This window comes from Erythrolamprus reginae, chromosome Z (genome assembly GCF_031021105.1).
Source record: "Erythrolamprus reginae isolate rEryReg1 chromosome Z, rEryReg1.hap1, whole genome shotgun sequence".
NCBI lineage: Eukaryota > Metazoa > Chordata > Lepidosauria > Squamata > Dipsadidae > Erythrolamprus > Erythrolamprus reginae.
The window spans coordinates 59729106-59748804 of record NC_091963.1 but is presented as its reverse complement, the minus strand read 5'-3'; the positions used below and the strand labels follow the sequence as shown (position 1 = coordinate 59748804).

The window sequence follows — 19699 nt, the reverse complement described above, 5'->3', positions numbered from 1 at the left end:
GAAAAGTTCTATTACTCTGCATTTACAGAAACCTTTACAAAAATAATTTCTATGTGCTAACATTGAACAATATTTGCAATCATAATAAAAGTAAAATGTACCTGCATCTTGATAGAAATGATAGGCTGGATCTTGGCTTTCTTTAAAAACACCAATAATAATAACATCATCCCCATCTTTCAGAAATTCTTGTACTTGTTTAATGGCCTGTATTTGTTTGGATGGAGGGCCACTCTGTTCTATCATGTAATCAACAATCCCTGAAAATAAAAATAGTCTCTTCTTATTGTCTTAGAAAAGCATCCATTTAGTATCATTTTATGACTGCAAAAACAACTTTCACCATACCATATTTTTCTCTTGGTCCATTGTAGACAAAAGATTTGCCCTTGCGGAAGATCTTAAGAGAAGGGTATCCAGACACATCAAATCTCTTTGCAAGTTCTGTTTCAGTAATAGCATCAACCTTTGCTAGAGGGATAGGAGGAATATGCTTGCTAAGCTCCTTAGCTGCTTTTTCATATTCTGGAGCTAATCTTTTACAATGCCCGCACCTATATCAGAAGAAAGACAAGGTGGCAGAAGATTAAAGAGAGAAAATTATTCTCTGTTTAAAGATTCTGTTTAAAAGAAATTCTGTTTAAAAAGTTCCCAAAAGTTTTCTGTGAATTTTTTAAACACAATGACAAGGGGGGGGGGGGGGGAAACTTCAATAAAACAAGGTTTTCTCCATTTTTAACAGGAGAAATATTAGTTTTATCTTTTTATTTAAGTTATTTAAATGTATATTTTGATATAATAGTGTTGCAAATTACTATTTATATAGCAATTTACAATTGCCCTCTGTGCGTCTCTTTTTTGTGAGAAATGCTCCCATTTTGGGGTTCCTAACCCCCCTCCCATTTTTTTTCTCTCCCCAGGAGCAGACATCCCAACCCTCTGTGCATCCTGTTTTTGGCCTCCCAAACCCTCCATACATTTTGCACTCCCCAGCATCCAGGAACATTCTGCAAGCCTCCCAAACCCTCTGCACATCCCATTTTTGTCCTCTCTGGCACTCAGGAGCACTCTGCAGGGCTCCCAAACTTTGTGCATTCCCCATTTTTGCCAAAATTGGGCCAGTTTTCACAAAAAATGGGTCAGTTTTGCAAAAAAGAAAAAAGAAAGAAAGAAAAAAGCCAATTTTTGACCCCCAAGTTCCCCTCACGTCCCATTTTTGCTCTCCTCCTTGGCTAGGAGCACTGTTCAGGTCCCCCAAACAATGTTCCCTTTAATTTTTTTTCAGTGTGGGCAGAAAAGGACTATTGGTTTACCTGAACGGTCTTATCGATGCACTGCGGGGAGAGTCCAATGTGAGTTCAACTTTAGTCTGTTGCTAGGGACTGAGTATAAAATTTAAATATTCAATAGGTTAACGACCCCTAGCTGCCCAGAAGTTTAGTTTAAAACGAAGGCATAGTGAAAATTCAACAATAACTTTATTAAAACAGTAAAAAGACAACCACAAGAAAAAATGAACTGCGACCCTTGGCCCACAAGGCCAGGTGGGTTTGGTTTCTCCCCGCAGCACATCGTGAAGACCATTCAGGTAAATCAACAGTCCTTCTCCAATGCTCTGCTCAGCAGAGTCCAACGTGTGATATGCCCAAGCTTAGTCCGACAGGGAGGGAGAAGGCCAGACCAGGAGAAGCACAAACACGCTGAAAAACTCTCCTGCCAAAGGCAGCCTCTGCAGACATGAAAGAGTCCAATTGATAGTGTCGAATGAAGGTCAATGGGGAGGCCCATGTAGCCGCCTGGCAAATGTCCTTGACGGAAGCCTGGGTAGCCCATGCCATGGAGGTGGCTGTGCTTCGGGTGGAATGTGCAGTGACCCCTGGTGGAACCGGTCGTGATTGTGAGTGGTAGGCTTTGGTAATGCAGGCTCTCAACCAGCGACTGATCATTTGGGAAGTAACCTTTTGACTTTTGGAGGATGGGAGGAAGGAAACAAACAAGGCTTCTGATCTTCGAAAAGACTCATTCCTGCTGATATAGTGCTTGAGAGCTCTGTGGACGTCTAATTTTTGCCAGCAGTATTCCAATTGATGCATTAGCACAGAAATCTGGGAGGACCATTTCTTGTTGACCAGGTCCTGGTGGAAATGATACAAGTCCTGTCTAACCGAAAAGGCTGAGAGCTCAAACACTTGTCTGGTTGATGTGATGGTGACAAGAAAGGCGATTTTGACTGAAAGAAAATGCAAGGAAATGATCCGGAGAGGTTCAAATGGAGGTCCTGTAAGTGCTTGGAGAACCAATGGTAAGTCCCAAGTGGGGTAGCAATGGATGATCTGTGGGCATAAATTTGCAGCTCTCTGAAGAAAATCTCAAATGCATGGATGATGGTAAAGAGACCTTAGATCAGTGTTTTTCAACCAGTGTGCCGCGAGACATGAACAGGTGTGCCGCGAAGCTCAGAGAGAGAAAGAAAGCAAGAGAGAGAGAAAGAGAGAAAGAAAGAGAGAGAGAGAAAGAAAGCAAGAGAGAAAGAAAGAGAAAGAAAGCAAGAGAGAGAAAGAGCGAGCAAGAGAGAAAGAGAACAAGAGAGAGAGAAAGAGAGGGAGGGAATGAGAGAGAGAGAAAGACATAGAGGGAGGTAGGGAGGGAGAGAGCAAAAAAGATAGGAAGGAAGGAAGAGAAAGAAAGAGGGATGGAGAGAGAGAGAGAAAGAAAGAGGAAGGAAGGGAGAGAAAGAAAGAGGAAGGGAGATAGAAATAAAGCAAAAGGGAGGAAGAGAGAGAGAGAGAGAGAATTTTTTTGTCTAAACTTTTTTTAGCCCCCTCCCCCTCGCTCAATGTGCCCCAGGATTTCATAAATGTAAAAAATGTGCCGCGGCTCAAAAAAGGTTGAAAATCACTGCCTTAGATTACCCAGGCGTATCACTGTTGAAAGAGCAGCTACATGTCTGCGAAGTGTGTTGGGTGCCAGACCTTTTTCCAAGCCTGCTTGTAGGAATGCTAAGATCTGCTTGAGAGAGGGAAGCAAGGGATCAAACTGGTTCTGAGAACAAAAGTCACAATAAGAGGACCTGGTGGTGTCATAAATTCTCATAGTGGAACAGTGGCGAGCTGCCTGAATGGTTGTGATGACATTGTCTAGCAGAGACTCTGGTCTCAGCCTGCACCCCTCAAGTGCCAAATGGTGAGGCATCAGCATTGGAGGGCTGGATGAAGGATAGACCCCTTGGCTGAGAGAGATCCGATGGTCTGGAATGTGCCATGGCCTGGAGAAATCCTTTAGGTCCAAGAACCATGGATGGCGGGGCCAATGTGGTCCTACCAACAGCAACTCCCTTCTTCTGACAAGAGCTTGCTCACCACCCTCAGGATGAGATGGATGGGGGGGGGGGAGATGTACAGAAGGCCCCTTGGCCAAGAGGAATGAAGAACATTTATGCCCTCAGCTCCCAGGGATGGAAAACGTGAGAAAAAAAGGAGGAAGCTAGGTATTGAGATGGCTGGCATATTGTCCATCAGGATGAGCACTGGGCAGCTGGTGATCAGGTGTGAGAAGTTCCAGAGTGCCAATGTGACAACCCTCAGTTCCAGGAAATTGATGTTGGTTTCCCTCAAGTGCTCTGAGATCCAGCAATCCTGGGTCATCTGAGAGGAGGTGTGATCGCCCCATCCCCAAAGATTGGCATCTGTCGTGAGTGTGACTCCCATCTGTTCCTTGAAAAGGGACCTTTGTAGAAGGGCGGGAGACACCCAGCAGTCTAGGGTGTGACGTACCTTGGTTGAACCAACCTGTTGGGGTGGCTGGTCTTTGCTTTTTGAAATGGCAACAGGAACCGCTACAGCATGGGGGAGTGTTGCCTTGCCCATGGCACCATGTCTATGCAGGAGATAAACATCCCCAGGAGACTGAACAGGTGGGATAATGGTACACAATGTGTACCATTGTGGATGAGATGTACAGTCTCCACAATGTTGGACTGACGGTCTGGCGATAAGAAGACCTGGCATGACTATGTGCTGACGATGGTATCCAGACGCTGGAGCGAGGTTGTGGGTAGCAGATGACTCTTTTTGAAATTTATGGAGAACCCATGTCTTTGGAGTGACTCCATTGTAGTGTGGAGGTTGGCCTGTGCTTGACTGGGTGACCTTGATAATTATGTTGTCCAGGTATGCCTGGAGATAGATTGAACGAGTTCTCAGGTCTGCTGTCACCATATCCAAAAGTTTGGTGAACGCCCTGGGTGCAGAGGAAAGTCCGAAAGACATTGCCTTATATTGAAAATGGTTACTTGCTAAGCAGAAACAGAACAACTTTCGGTGTGTAGGATGGAATGGGACATGGAGGTAGGCCTCCTGGAGATCTACTGTGATGAGCCAATCATTGTGACAGATGCAGTCAAGGATAGACTTCAGGGACTGCATCTTGAATCTCTGGTATGCCACATAGATATTTAGTTGCCTGAGATTTAAGATCATGTGGCATGATCTTGGGAACTAGGAACACAATGAAGTAAAACCCCAAGCTCTCTTGTCCTTGAGGCACCCGTTTGATGGCTTTGATTTGCAGGAGATGGTAGATTCAGATCCCAGGCAGTTACTCTGACCTTACTGGTTACCATTCCTGAAGTCCCTGAGCAACAGCAGTCTGAAAGAGAACCTTATTCCTCCCTAAAAGAGGCTGAAAATTTGGGTCTGTCTTAGACTCTGAAGGTAGTTTTTTCAAAGTCTTCTTTCCAACTCTAATGAGGTGCTAATGATCTTCCCAGTTGGCTTGCTGTCTCTTTCATTGTTACTCTTTCCAAAGAATATTTTTCCAGCCCTAAGTCTTTGCAGGCTTTTTTTCATTGTTCTACTTGCTACAAATAACAAAATGCCAAAGATCTTCCCAGCTTTCAGCCTCTTTCATTGTTATTCTCTCTGAATAAGTTTTTTTTAAAGCTTTAACCAGGGGATTAAAATAATGTGCTGAAGCTGACCAGACTAAGGACATTAGCCAGATAGGCTGAATCTGATCAGCAGATTTTTATTATTTTTCTACCCCAAAACTAAAAATGCCAAAACATTTATTTATTTATTTGACTGATTGATTGATTTCTATGCTGCTCTTCTCCTGAAACTAAGGGAGGCTTACAAACAAACAGATATAGAATATGCAAGAAATCTAACATTTAAAATATTAAAAACCATCAAATCTAAAATCACATAGAAAATCTAAAAAGGAGGCTTCCGGGGACGGGGCGAAGCCGTTGCGATGTGCGAATTAGGGGCTCCTGATCTGTACCCAAAATTCATCGTTTGTAGCCGTTTAAATGGTGACAGTTCACAGTGGGAGAACTAACTTAAGGGGAAGTCTTGAGCAGTGGGTGGAGGTGCAAACCCCCACTGTAAGATGCATGATCCCCGTGATCAGGCGAGGAAAAGAGCTGAGGTTTACTCTCAGCCTGTAGCCCAACACGCCGAGCGAGACAACTGGGAACCAAAGGAGGGTAAACGGTAGCAACAGCGAACTTTATTAAAACAGCAGAAATCCACTTACCCGAAACGAACAAATGTGTGATCATTGGTGACATCTAGAAAATCATGAGTCTCCTGATTGTGAAAAGCGGCGATCGTTGTGTGTGGAGCAAGTGCGTGAGAGAAGAAGGGGAAAATAAATGACGGATGGCCTGTGAGAAAGACGCGAGAGGAACAGAAAGCGGAGAGCAGAGCGGAAAGCCGAGATGAGCCATAAAAATGTGGGACGGCAATTTCCTGCGATTCCCTGTGATTCCTGTGAAGTGAACCTGTGGAGCGATGGAGAACGGTACAACGATTGGAGGCAGCAGGAGAACCGGAGAAAGAACAACACAGGCGTTGTGGTAGATCGGGGTGTCAGAGGACACCAACGCAAGGGAATTTGCCATTTGAAAGCGAGGTTACGTCTGAGAAATTGGAGAACGAGGTTGGCGAGTGAAGCAACAGGGTGATAGAAATTTTGAGAACGTGAGGAGACAACGAGAGGGAACAAGGAGCAGACGTAACGGAGACGTAACGGAGACGAATGGGGACGAGAGGGTAGAGGTGATAAAGAAACGGAGAGATCGGAGACACCATTGACACGTGGAAAGTGGAAGATCCTTCTTTTTGTAAACTTAAATCAACTTAATTTTATTCGCTGCTAAAGACCTGATCTAAATGAACTTATAACTCATTAACTCTTTATCTATCCTTATTCATCAATTACCAACGGATTACTTGACAATTTGACTATTATATCTACTTTATTTACTCTACTTAAATTGACAATTTACAAGTCCCATTTCCTAACTCCAAGATAAAATAGACATTTTTCATTTACATTCATTAATATTACTGTAGTTTGATTAGTGCTAGTCTCTATATTATATACCTATACAATTGATAAGCTGATAAATTGACTAATTGACAAATCGACTAATTGATAAATTAACTAAGTGATACACTGATAAATTGATATTTGGAATGTGATAATTCTTAATTATTATTTCTTAAACTAGATTGATATCTCTTTATAAGTTGATATTTTTATTATGTGGGAATAGAAGATACAAACTGGTCTGAGATAGTACTGAGGAACTGCTTTCCTTTTTTGAGTAATTAAACAGAGTTAAATATAATAAGTAGATCTAGAAGCATATTTAATATTAAGCATATTTATAAGTATATCTATAAACATATTTAAACGTATATTTGAATATTAAGTGATACTAGAATCTCCACTAATTTACATTAATAATTTTACTATATATTTATATATTGTACTCGTATATACTATCTATATTTATATTAATATTTTGATGATAAGAGTTTATTTATTTTGATAAGATAACAACAGCATAGGACAATTTGTTTGGAGTGTTTGTACCTAATTGATTTATATTTAATTAACTTATATTTAACTGATACTTATTACTTAGCTATTGCTATAATAACAAATATAGGTATTAAGATATTAAGAAATTGTGGAATATTTTCCTAATTATGTCAACAACTTTTACTAAAACACTAAAAAAAACAACTCCATATGGAAGCCCGAATGTCTCAAGCACCAAATTAAACACCGAAATGGCAATCACAGATAAACAGGGTCAGTTACCTACCCTGCACTCAATACAGGCCTCATTAGAACTCATACAAGAATTTATGGCAAGAAGTCAAGAATCAGCAGCCATGACACAAGAAACAATGAAACAAAATCAGGAAGAAACCAACAAAATTTTTGAAAAAATGGCTGGGAAGATTGAGGGACCTGAGGCCAGAATGGAAGGTGTACAAGAAGCTATTAACAACAGGACAAAGGATTAAAAATATGGAAATGAATACAGTTAAAATAGATTATAAGATCGAATATACAGAAGGAAGACTTAAAGCGGCAAACAAAGAGTTTGAGGGCGCAATTGCAGTTTTAGAAATGGAGAAATCTTCATATTTTCTCTGTTTTCAAAATGTTCCAGAACAACCAGAAGATCTACCAAGCAAAATGGTGAAGATACTAACAGAAAATTTACAATTAGATGAAGAAGAGGTCAGAAATCACATAGACGAGTTATACAGAATCCAGACCAATTATGCGGAAAAAAATAGAGTGCCGAGAGAAGTACAAATCCGCTTTACTAAAAAGGCAGTTAGGGACGAGATCTACAGATATACAAGAAACGAACAGATAATGTTTAATGACAAAGAAATAATTACACTAAAACAAATACCAAAACGAATCAGAGAAAGACATAGAGATTTCCACTACCTAACTGCAAAGCTGATGAGAAGGGAAATTCCATTTAGGTGGTTAATACCATAGGGCCTGCTGATAACCTGGAAAGGGAAAAAAATTAAAGTAGACTCTTTTGAGAAAGCGGATAACTTTATATCTCAACACTTAGAAGGAGAAAATGAAGGCGGTTCCGAAGTCATACTTCAGACCAGACATGAAGAGAGAGAAGAAAGGGAATCAGAAGATGAAAAGGAGAAAAACAGATTAAGGAAGGAGGAAAGAACAAGAGCGGCAGCGAAAAGACAGTAATAATAAAAAGGAAAAAAAATAATTAATTAAATAAATAAATAAGTAAATAAAAATGAAAAACCTCAAAATCTTTTCAGTTAACATTAACGGCTTAAAATCTATTATTAAAAGAAAACAAACAATGAACAAACTACAAAAAGAAGAAGCGGATATAATATGCCTACAAGAAGTCCACATTATGAAACAAGATCGTAATTTATTACAAAATAAAAAATTGGGTAAACTATTTACTGCTTTAGCAGATACAAAAGAGGTATAGCAATATATATTAAAGAAAGACTACAACCTGAATTATTATACACAGACTCTGAAGGAAGAATTCTCAATATAAAAATTAAAATTGGCTATAAAGAAATAGTCTTGATGGTGATATATGCCCCAAACACAAACCAGACAGAATTTTATCAAAAAATAGAAGATCAAATGACACCAATCCAACCAGGGATTAACTAGATGTGTATGGATAAGGCAGTTATAAATTATATAGATTGCTTTCCTATCTTGAATAGTCCTATTAGGTGCGCCTCTAATTACGAAGGTCTTGCGACTTCCCAAGGAGCCTTCTGTCAAGTTGCTGAAACATGTGGTCTTTTATTACCTTTGCATTTCCATTACCTTTGCACAGTCTGAGAGCTTCCGACATGGGAAGCTCTCAGACAGTGCAGTGCCTTCCTGATCAGCTGAAAGACACCAATTTTGCCCAAGGTCCAAAGGAAAACACCACTACCAAACATTGGCTAACCCAGCTGGTCAAGAATCTCTAGGAAGGCCAAGTTACTGACCCCAAGAGTATACCCCTTCCTCTCCAATGATAGCCAAGGAGGTGGCAGAACCCAGGAGTAAACAACTCAGGTTTACAGAGGGCCAGGAACCAATGACCTCTTCCAATTCCTGTCATGCATGCACGGACAGCTCCACTAGACTGTCAGTAATCATCTGGACTGCAGACCCTTTATAACTTCTCACCATGTCTTTGAGGATTATGGCACCAGCAGTCGGGACAGACAAAGAATTGCTTTAATTTTGCACAGGAACATCAGACTCTGTTTGACTATATTGCAAGCAGTTTCTCTCAGTAAAAATTCTTTTGATTCAATTAAATGGATTCAAGAGTCTTGCTTTCCAGGCCCTGGGTTCCGGTTCCAGTGGGGCAGCAAGGAGGAGGGTGGAAGTTGCAGCTCTGCTGGATTACAGTGGAACACCTGGAATACAGAGACGTTCAGTCCAAGCTGACAAATTTGTTCTAGTTGTTCGGGGAGCTGAATTACTCCTGCTTCTGAATCCCCCCGTTTCAGCATCATTCCGCAGCGGATAGAGCTGTGCTAGCCGCAGACACGCTTGAATTGTAGTCAGCTGAGATGTGGAATATGGCGGCCACCATTTGGCGCTGACTCATGCTGACGGAAGAAGGAAAGAATGGGAAACCCAGCTAGAAAACCAGCCGAGAAATCAGCTGAGACGAGGAATCGGGGTGGGCTGAGGAGCGAGCCCGAAGGAAGGAAAGAGGCGAAAGAAGATCAACACCCAAGGACAATCCTGGCCCACCGGACGGACGAAGGACGCCGAGAAGCCGCATGGTGGGGGCGCTCGGCATCGGAGGGTCTTTCAGGTGGAGGACCTGCACAGAGAAGACTGACCAGCCGTTGCAGTGAAGGAGGAGGCTGAGGGAAACATCGAGGAGACTGGCGGGCTGTAATGAGACGGTATGAAAATCTTGTGGAGGCTGTATGCTGCTATTGAGGGCCTGGAGATCCGGAGATGCCCCCCAATACCAACGGAGGCACTGGATGGCGACCGGGGCAATCTAAGAGAGCCAGGGAGTGCTATGCAGGTGGAGGAGCCGAGAACAACGATAGAGGCAGAGAGAGAGACCCGGCCGGCGACAGCAGCCGGCACCAAAGAGCCTGAGAGGACAGAATTAGTATGCCCAGGACTCAGACTTTCTTTCCCCAATGAACACTATACATTCCTAGAACCCACTTTTCAGATCTTGATGCTATTTGTATGGACGTGACTGATTAATGAAATTTGAATTACCTCTTATATTCCCTATATTTTTAATAATTAGTATGTATTTTAGTATTAATTTTAGAATAATTTGGGCTAGCATTAATGTTTTAATATTAATTCTTGTTTAATAATGATGGATGACTGGGATGGGTGGATTGGTATGTATGAATTGAATGAATGGGGTGGGTGGGATAGTATGCATGAAATAAATTGAAATGGTATGAGTAATGAAGTTAGCCCACCTGGCGACGGAGAGGCAGGAGGGCTGGGGGGGGTGTCTATCCCTGGGCTTATTGTCCTGGGGAACTTCAATCTGCTGTCTCTCGGCGGGTCCTCTGGGTTAGCACAGGAGTTCACGGCCATCATGGCAGCCATGAACCTGACTCAAGTAGTTCAGGGTCCGACTCACGAGGGGTGGCATGCATCCGACATGATATTTCTCTTGGAGAAATTGAGTAATGGTCTGAGAATAAGGGGCTTAGATGTCTTGCCTTTGTCATGGTTAGACCATTTTCTGCTACAGCTCAACTTTATGGCTCCAGTCCTCTCTCGCAGGGAGGCGGAACTGGTTAGGTGGTTCTGCCCAGATGCCTAAGGGACCTAAGAGGGCTTTCAGAAGGTGCTTGGGGTTCTACCAGATTCACTCGTCCACAGTCCAGCAGAGTCTCTTGTCGTGGCCTGGAACAAGGCTGCGACGGAGGCTCTTGACCGGATTGCGCCATTACGACCTCTCTGCAGCACAAGACCCCGGAGAGCTCCTTGGTTCACCAAGGAACCCCGGGAGTTAAAACGCCAGAAGAGACGTCTAGAGAAGCGGTGGAGGAAAAGTAAATCTGAGTCCGATTGAACACTTGTAAGAGCTCATATTAAGACTTACAAAATGGCGCTCAAGACAGCAAGATGCATGTATCATGCTGCCTTGATTGCATCAGCAGAATCTTGCCCGGCCGCTCTGTGTAGGGTGACCCATTCCCTTCTTAACCAGGGGGGAGCCGGGGAGCCCTTGCAGAATAGTGCTGAGGATTTTAACACATTTTTCGCTAATAAAATTGCTAAGATCCAGACGAACCTTGACTCCGATTGGATAGCAGAGTCGACTGACAATGAGTCAGTCGAGGTGACTGGGGCTCATCTTTGTCCACCTGTCTGGGAGGAGTTTGACCGGGTGACACCTGATGCAGTGACAAGGCCATTGGAGCTGTGAGTTCCGCCACCTGTTTATTGGACCCGTGTCCCTCCTGGCTAGTTTTGGCCAGCAGGGAGGTGAAATGGAGCTGGGTCAAGGAGATTGTCAACGCTTCTTTGAGGAGGGGGTCCTTCCCGCTCCCTACAAGGAGGCACTCATGCGTCCCTCCTCAAGAAGCCTGTCCTGGACCCAGATGTACTTAATTATCGTCCAGTCTCCAATCTTCCCTTTATGGGGAAGGTTGTTGGGAAGGTGGTGTCGCTCCAGCTCCAGCGGTCCTTGGAAGAAGCTGATTATCTAGGCCAGTGTTTTTCAACCAGGGTGCCGCGAGACATGGTCAGGTGTGCTGCAAAGCTCAGCTTCCAAGATCGGAAGCTGAGCATCATTCTCCGTGCCTCCTTTTTTGCGCCTTCCTCCTTTGTGGCAGATGAGCTTTGGGGCCCAGCGGGAGAGCGCCGACAGCAGCGGCATCGGACAGTAGCCGGGGTGGCAGCTGCGAGTGGGAGCTCCAGGTCAGAGGCACCGGCAGTACCCTGCCCAGCTGGAGCTTCCCTAGCGGGGGCAGCGCCAAATGTTCTTTGGGGCCTGGCAGGAGGGCACCCGCTCAATGTTCCCCAGGATTTTGAAAAATGCGAATAATGTGCCGTGGCTAAAAAAAGGTTGGGAAACACTGATCTAGGCCCTCAACAGTCAGGATTCAGGCTCGGCTACAGCATGGAAAATGCTCTGGTCGCGCTGATGGATGATTTCTGGCGGGCCCGGGACAGGGGCTTGTCCTCTGTCCTAGTGCTTCTTGACCTCTCAGCAGCGTTTGATACCATTGACCATGGTATCCTTCTGCGCGGGCTGGACGGGTTGGGAGTGGGTGGCACTGTTCTTCAGTGGTTCTCCTCCTACCTCTCAGATCGGTCACAGTTGGTGTTAGTGGGGGTTCAGAGGTTGAAATCTAGGTATCTTCATCTTGGAGTGCCTCAGTGGTCAGTCCTCTCCCCCTTACTATTTAATATCTACATGAAACTGCTGGATGAGATCCTCCAAAGGCATGGGGTGAGGTATCATCAATATGCTGATGTTACCATGTCCAGTCGGTGAAGCAGTGGAAGTGATGTGCCAGTGCCAGGAGGCTGTTGGGGTCTGGATGGGTGTCAACAGGCTCAAACTCAATCCAGACAAAATGGAGTGGCTGTGGGTTTTGCCTCCCAAGGACAATTCCATCTGTCCGTCCATCAGCCTGGGGCGGAAACTACTGACTCCCTCGGAGAGGGTTCACAACTTGGGCGTCCTTCTCGATCCACACCTAACATTAGAGCGCCATCTTTCAGCTGTGGTGAAGAGGGCGTTTGCACAGGTTCACCTGGTGCACCAGTTGCGACTCCATTTGGACAGGGAGTCATTGCTCAGTCGCTCATGCCCTCATCACCTCGAGGTTCGACTACTGTAACGCTCTCTACATGGGGCTACTTTTGGAAGAGTTTGGAAACTCCAAATCGTGCAGAATGCAGCCATGTGAGTTATCGTGGGGCTACTTAGATTTGCTCACGTGTCTCCAACACTCTGCGGCCTGCACTGGCTGCCGATTAGTTTCTGGTCACAATTCAAAGTGTTGGTAATGACCTATAGAGCCCTACATGGCATCAGACCAGAATACCTTTGGAATCATCTTCTGCCGCATAAATCCCAGCGACTGATAAGGTCCCACAGACTTGGCCTTCTCTGGGTCCCGTCAACTAAACAATGTCATCTGGTGGGTCCCAGGGGAAGAACCTTCTCTGTGGCGGCCCCAGCCCTCTGGAACCAACTCCCCCCCAAAGATTAGAATCACCCCCACCCTCCTTGCCTTTCGTAAGTTGCTAAAGACCCATGCATGGGGAAATTAAGATCCCCCAGGCTTATATAGTTTATGCATGGTATAATTGTGTTGTATGGTTTTGTTGGGTTTTAGATGTGTTTAATATTAGATTTGTTATACTATTATTATTTTGTTGTGAACCGCTTCGAGTCTGCAGAGAGGGGCGGCATACAAATCTAATAAATCATTATTAATTATTATTATTTCCTGAAGAGGCTGACTGGGGCAGGCCTAACCGTATAGCTTTGAAACAGAATAGAATAGAGTAGAGTAGAGTAGAATTCTTTATTGCCCAAGTGTGATTGGACACACAAGGAATTTGTCTTGATGCATATGTCTCAGTGCACATAAAAGAAAATATAGATTTGTCAAGAATCATGTGGTACAACACTTAATGATTGTCATAGGGGTCAAATAAGCAATGAAGAAACAATCAATATTAATAAAAATCTTAGGATACAAGCAACAAGTTACAGTCATACAATCATATTAGCTCTTTTAAATTTTTTCCATATATAAGTCAGCCATTTTTTTTAACTGCAGAATATTTAAATTTAAATGAACTACTTACCATGAAATAAGTGACCATGGAAAAAGTATCTATGAATGGCAAACTTGTGCTGGCTTTTGATGTTCTGCCAAAGGAGGGAAATGGTTATGACATGATAAAATATTTTTCTTACCATGGAGCATAGAATTCAACTAGAATTATATCTGCTTCATTCACTGTTTCATCAAAGTTCTCTTTTGTTAAAACCAATGTAGCTTCAGGAGGAAGGACCCACTCAGGTTGTGAAACTTCTTTTACTTTAGCCACAATTTCTAAAAATACAATGTGAAGAGACTCATTATTTTTAATTAGCAAAATTTGTAAAGACAACTGTATACTACAGATAATTTGGAAACGTATTTCACTCCATAATAGAAAAGTTTGGGGCATTTTAATTAGGTCAGACTTCTACCATGTTTCCCCGAAAATAAGACAGGGGTTATATTTTTTTGAATCCTGAAATATGGCCTTGACCCTATTATTGGGGGGAGGACTTATTATTTTGGGGGTGCAGTAGGCAATGAGTGTGGGACCGGATATCCCATCAGTGCTACCTCCCCTCCCTGTTCTTGGTGCCGGCCAAGTGGCTGGGCCACTGCAACTGCCTCGTGTAGCAGGATTCTGCAAGGCTTGTTGTGCTGTTGCATGCGCAAACTACAGAATTGCCTCACAAATAACCTTGCAGAGTCCTGCTCCAGCAGGCAGGGCCAGTGGTGTGATGAATCTCACAGAGACTCATTTTTGTCAGGTGGGATATGTTGGGCGAGATGCACATCCTACCTGATACTTGTAGCTCCATTGCATTCCTTAGCATTCTGTCCAGAGAAGATCCATTGTAAAAGAAAACTTCTCGCAAGTTCAAACTTAACTCATGAGACGTTTTCATTTACAATGGGCTCCTCTGGTCACAACACCGAGGAACATGATGGAGCTACAAGTGTCAGGTAGGAGGCACGTCTCACGGTGGGATGGCAGATCGGTTTCGGCACAAGATGTGTGTCTTACTGGAGTTTGGCAACTCTGTGGTTTCTCTCAGCTAGTCTAGTTAGGGAAAAAACTTGCACGATATAGAAACTCTTGCTGCAAGAAGTTAATTGCTCGCCTTTGCAAGAAGAGTTTCCGTAGAATGCAATGTTTTTCCCCCTAAACAAACCAACCAAGAGAAACCACAGAGCTGCCAAACTCCAGTAGACGTGCATCTCATATTGGGGGGGTGCAGTTTGGGTATCTGGGGCAGGGGATGGGCTGGACTGTGAGATGCATGTCCTACCTGATACTTGTAGCTCTGTTGCATTCCTTGGTGTTTTGTCCAAGGAAGCCCATTGTAAATGAAAACTTCTTCCAAATTCAATCAAACTTCTCGAACTCGCAAGTTTTCTTTTACTATGGACTTCTCTGGACACAATACTGAGGAACATGATGGAGTCGTCAGGTAGGATGCATAACTTTTTAAGTTTGTTTTAACTTTAGCTAACTGTTCGACTTCTTTTACTGTTTTGAATTTATTTTTACTGTACTTATATCATTTTTGTAATTCGCCCTGAGTCGTTCAGGATTGGGCGGCATAGAAGTCGAATAAATAAATAAATAAATAAATATCTCGCAGTGGGGCACAATTTGGGGGTGGCAGGTTGGAAGGAGTAGGCCATGAGACGTGCATCCTACATAGGACTTGTACCATAGCTCCATCGTGTTCCTGGTGTTATGTCCACTGGTCCTCCCCCACCTCCAGCTCTCAAGTGAAGTTGGAGGGGGAAGAAACTCTTGCAGGCTGCCTGAGGAAGAGCTGACAGCCAAACATCTAGGCAGGCTCAGTGGCAGAAGCAGCCGGACACACGCTTCCTTTTTCTCAAACGCGCCCATCTCTCTTTCAGTGGGTGAGGGAATTGGGGGTTGGGGAAGAGTACATGCAAGAGCACCAAGAAAAAAGGAATCTTTTGGCTGCATGATGAATGCAAGGAATCTTTCCATTTAGTTCCAAGAGTCTCATGAATACTCACTTCTGGTGGAGTTTTAAAGAGAGAGATTTCTTGTGTGCAGCCAAAAGGTTCCTTCTCCTGGTGCTGTGTCTTACATGCACTGCCCTCCCCTCTGTCAAGGGGGAGAAACATGTTTGAAAGAGACAAGGAAGCGCCACTGAGCCCGGCTAGAAGTTTGGACGCATATCTCCCAGTGGGGGGGGCAATTTAGGGGTGGCTTCCTTAGGCAACCCACAACAGTTTCTTCCCCATCCCACTTTGCACGAGTCAGAGGTGGGAGAGGATCAGTGGACACAGCACTGAGAAAGGAGTGCCTGTTCCTGCATGGGATTCCCACGCAACCTACTCACCTGCATCCTCCATTTGAAGGATGCAGGGAGGGCAGGTGGAGGATGAGAGGCCTAAGCCGGCAAGCGAGGAATGTGGGGGTGTGGGACAGAGCCAAAGGGTGGCAACAGGGATGTCTGCTACTCAAGCCCTGCACTAGTGCCCTCGCCGCCTCTTCTTTGGCAGGAGCATGTTTCAAATTTCAGAGCCCAGAGGATCCAAGTCAGTCCCGTGGTGTGTGTGCACCCACCTCCCACTTGTTCTTGCTTTCCTGTCTGGGAAATTCTTTCTCTGGTGCGCATTCTTTTGGCCAGGAGAGAGAGAGGGTGGAAGGGGGAGAGAGAGAGAGCGCAAGTGAGAGGCAGGTACTTGCACATCCAGCGGGACTGTATCGGCTGGGCTGCCTCTGGCAGCATTTTGAAATGCGCTTCTGCCTGTGAGATGGTGGGGCAGGGATCGATGCATGCTTCATCTTCCTCGCAGGTAGGAGCATGTTCCAAACTGATGTAGGCAGAGATGCTAGAAGAGCCACTGCCGTTGCAAAGGCGAGCTATCTAGGAAGGCTGGAGGAGAGTGAAGTTCCTCATGCATGGACATGCCGCCAATGGCCTGGCTCGCTGATGGAGGAAAGGCTAGACCTGTGGCTCTTCTGCGTGTCTGACCCAACCAGGTATTCTGGACTATGGATGCATGGCAGTCCCGCAGACTGAAGCTGCACAAGCGGCTTGGGTGGGGAGGGAGGGAAGCTCCAGCCTTGACCGACAGCTCTGCTCTCCTAGGAAGCAGCCGCCGGGATGCCCTCTCCACGTCTTTAGTCATGCAAACAGTCGCCTGTTGCTCTTCTGGATTCCGGCATGCCAACTAGCTGGTCTTCACGTGTGCAGGAGCCCTGGAAACTGTAAGAGTAGCTGCCCAGCATACCAGAAAGGTAATCTTCCAGTTTCTGGAGCTTGCATGCACATAAGTTAGCTGGTCTTTACCTGTGCATGCATGTCAGGAACTGGAAGACCAAACCAGAAAATAATGTTCCCGGCCCACACATATCTAGCACCTGCTTTTCTGGTTACTGGAGCTCTTGTGTACGTTTAGATAGTTCTACATGCCATTTCTGGCAATGCGTGCCATCATGGTGCAATAGGAATCTTTTGTAAACATAATGATGAAGCAAAGCACCTGAGGCATCCTCTTTCCATGTTTTATCAGAGACAATAAATATTTATTTAGTACAAATATAGTTTGTAAATCTTCTTCTGGGACACTAAAGAAGCATGTATTTTATAGGATATTTATAAGCATAGAAAAGTGTTCAAATTCTTTGTGCATCTTCCAACAAATCTACCCCTATTACAGATAAAATAACGCGTCTTTTTGACACCCAGCTGTACATCCCTACCCCATGTCATCGGTGAAGCAGTGGATGTGATGTGCCAGTGCCTGGAGGCTGTTAGGGTCTGGATGGGTAGCAACAGGCTGAAGCTCAACCCTGACAAGATGGAGTGGCTGTGGGTTTTGCCTCCCAAAGACAATGCCATCTGTCCGTCCATCACCTGGGGAGGGGGAATTATTGACCCCCTCAGAGAAGGTCCACAACTTGGGCATCCTCCTCGATCCACACCTAACATTAGAGAACCATCTTTCAGCTGTGGCAACAAGGACGTTTGCCCAGGTTCACCTGGTGCACCAATTGCGGCCCTATTTGGATAGGGAGTCACTACTCACAGTCACTCATGCCCTCATCACCTCGAGGTTCAACTACTGCAACGCTCTCTACATGGGGCTACCTTTGAAAAGTGTTTGGAAACTTCAGATCATGCAGAATGTGGCCGCGAGAGCAATCATGAGCTTTCTCAGATATGCCCATGTCTCAATAACACTCTGCGACCTGCACTGGCTGCCGATCAGTTTCCGGTCACAATTCGAAGTGTTGGTTATGACCTATAAAGCCCTACATGGCATCGGACCAGAATACCTCTGGGACTGCCTTCTGCTGCACGAATCCCAGCAACTGATTAAGTCCCACAGAGTTGGCCTTCTCCGGGTCCTGTCGACAAAACAATGTTGTCTGGTGGGACCCAGGAGAAGAGCCTTCTCTTGGCCCTCTGGAATCAACTCCCTCCAGAGATTAGGACTGGCCCTACCCTCCCTGCCTTTCGCAAACTCCTGAAAACACATCTATGTCGGCAGGCATGGGGAAATTGACATACCCCTAGCTGTTTTGATTTATGTATGGTTTGTCTGGATTGTATAATTATTTTTAATCAGGGTTTTTAAAAATTGTTTTTAATATTGGATTTGTATATGTATTGCTTGTTGTGAGCCTCTCCGAGTCCTTGGAGAGGGGCGGCATACAAATCTAATAAATTATTATTAATTATTAATAACTGGAGGATTGGACGGTGAGCCCTTCCACATGCTTAGCGTGGCCACGTAACAGGTGAAGGCATTGGCCCCTTCGCCTGTTTCAGCAAGGAGATACGCCCAGAGTTGCCCAGGAATGTTGCTGCCCAGAAGGACCCCTTTGTTGCTCTGTGTTCCGTGTTCCCTCTGCTGGGCTCCGGAAAATGGCGACTGCGAGACATAACTGAGCTGCTTGTCATTCGCGGTGCCGCGGCATGCTGCCTGTTGCCTGAGTTCCAGAGGAAACTATCCTTTTACCCAGCTTGGAAAGATCCTATTGCTCCCTGCTCTGTGGCGTTTGTCTTGGACCATCTTAGCCGTGGACATTCTGTTGAGGAAGCAGCTGGGGTTCGAAAAATGGCGACCACGGGACAAGGCTGAGCCGCTTGTCACTTGCAGCACCGCAGCATGCTGCCCATTACCCCCCCCCCCGTGTATGACCAGCATTCGGGAGGACGGAAGACAGAGAGAACAGAGAGGAGGTTTGGAGCCCCAGAGGAAGCTATCCCTATACCCTGTGCCCAGCGTGGGAGGATCCTATTGCCCCCTGCTGTAGACTATCTAGCCGCAGAGATTCTGTGGTGGAATCAGCTGGGGCTCGGAAAATGGCTGAAATAGAGCCGCCTGCAGTTTAGAAGGAAAGAATGATTAAGACAGCCGAATTGAGACAGCCAGTGCCACCTGTCAGACCTGAGACGCCGGAACGCTAAATGGTGAGAGTGTTCGACGTTGGAGGACCTGACAGGTGGGGGGGGGCTGCATGGAGGAACTGAACTGGCCGCTGATGAGGAGAAGGAGGTCGGGGAGAAGGCGAGGAAGCGGAGGAGGAGGAGTATATCGCGAGCACCAACGGACTATACTGTGGTTGCATGGAGGCTCTGGATAGCGCTGGGATCACAGAGGACTGGAAATGTTAACTGAAGGACTGGAAACTTGGAAATACTGCAGCATTAGAAGAAAAGTGACTGTGGACCCAGAGAAAAGACCTGAGAGTGCTGGCCAGTGGCAGTGGCCGGCACCAAAGAACAATATGCCAGGACTTCTTTCTGAACATCGTATCTCTTTTCCAGAACACGCCTATTAGAACTGGTGTTGTATTGCTGACTTGATGGACAATTGACCTATTTATTTCCTATATTTTAGCACTTTAAAAATTTTTAGCACTTTATAATTTATAAGTTAACAATTTTTAATAATTAATATATTATTCTATTAAGATTTTAAGAATAACCTAGAATAATTGGTGCTCTAGTATTAGAGTAATTTGATATTTAATATTAATTATTAATAGGATTTTATATGGAGTTTTTAGTAATTATTTTTTAATTAATTTATTGGGGGGATTTAACTTTGATGGAAAA

At 44.8% G+C, this 19699-nt stretch overlaps 1 protein-coding gene across 1 annotated transcript in view; it reads right to left on the bottom strand.

Moving 5' to 3' along the window:
• The window catches only part of PDIA4 (protein disulfide isomerase family A member 4), a 50148-nt gene that overhangs the window by 14288 nt on the left and 16161 nt on the right, over window positions 1-19699 (bottom strand). Inside the window, exons 4-6 of the mRNA XM_070728026.1 lie at window positions 13769-13907; window positions 349-554; window positions 102-260 (exon numbers count right to left, since the gene is read on the bottom strand). Coding sequence (XP_070584127.1) covers window positions 102-260; window positions 349-554; window positions 13769-13907 — 504 coding nt within the window. The remainder of the gene's footprint in view (window positions 1-101; window positions 261-348; window positions 555-13768; window positions 13908-19699) is intronic.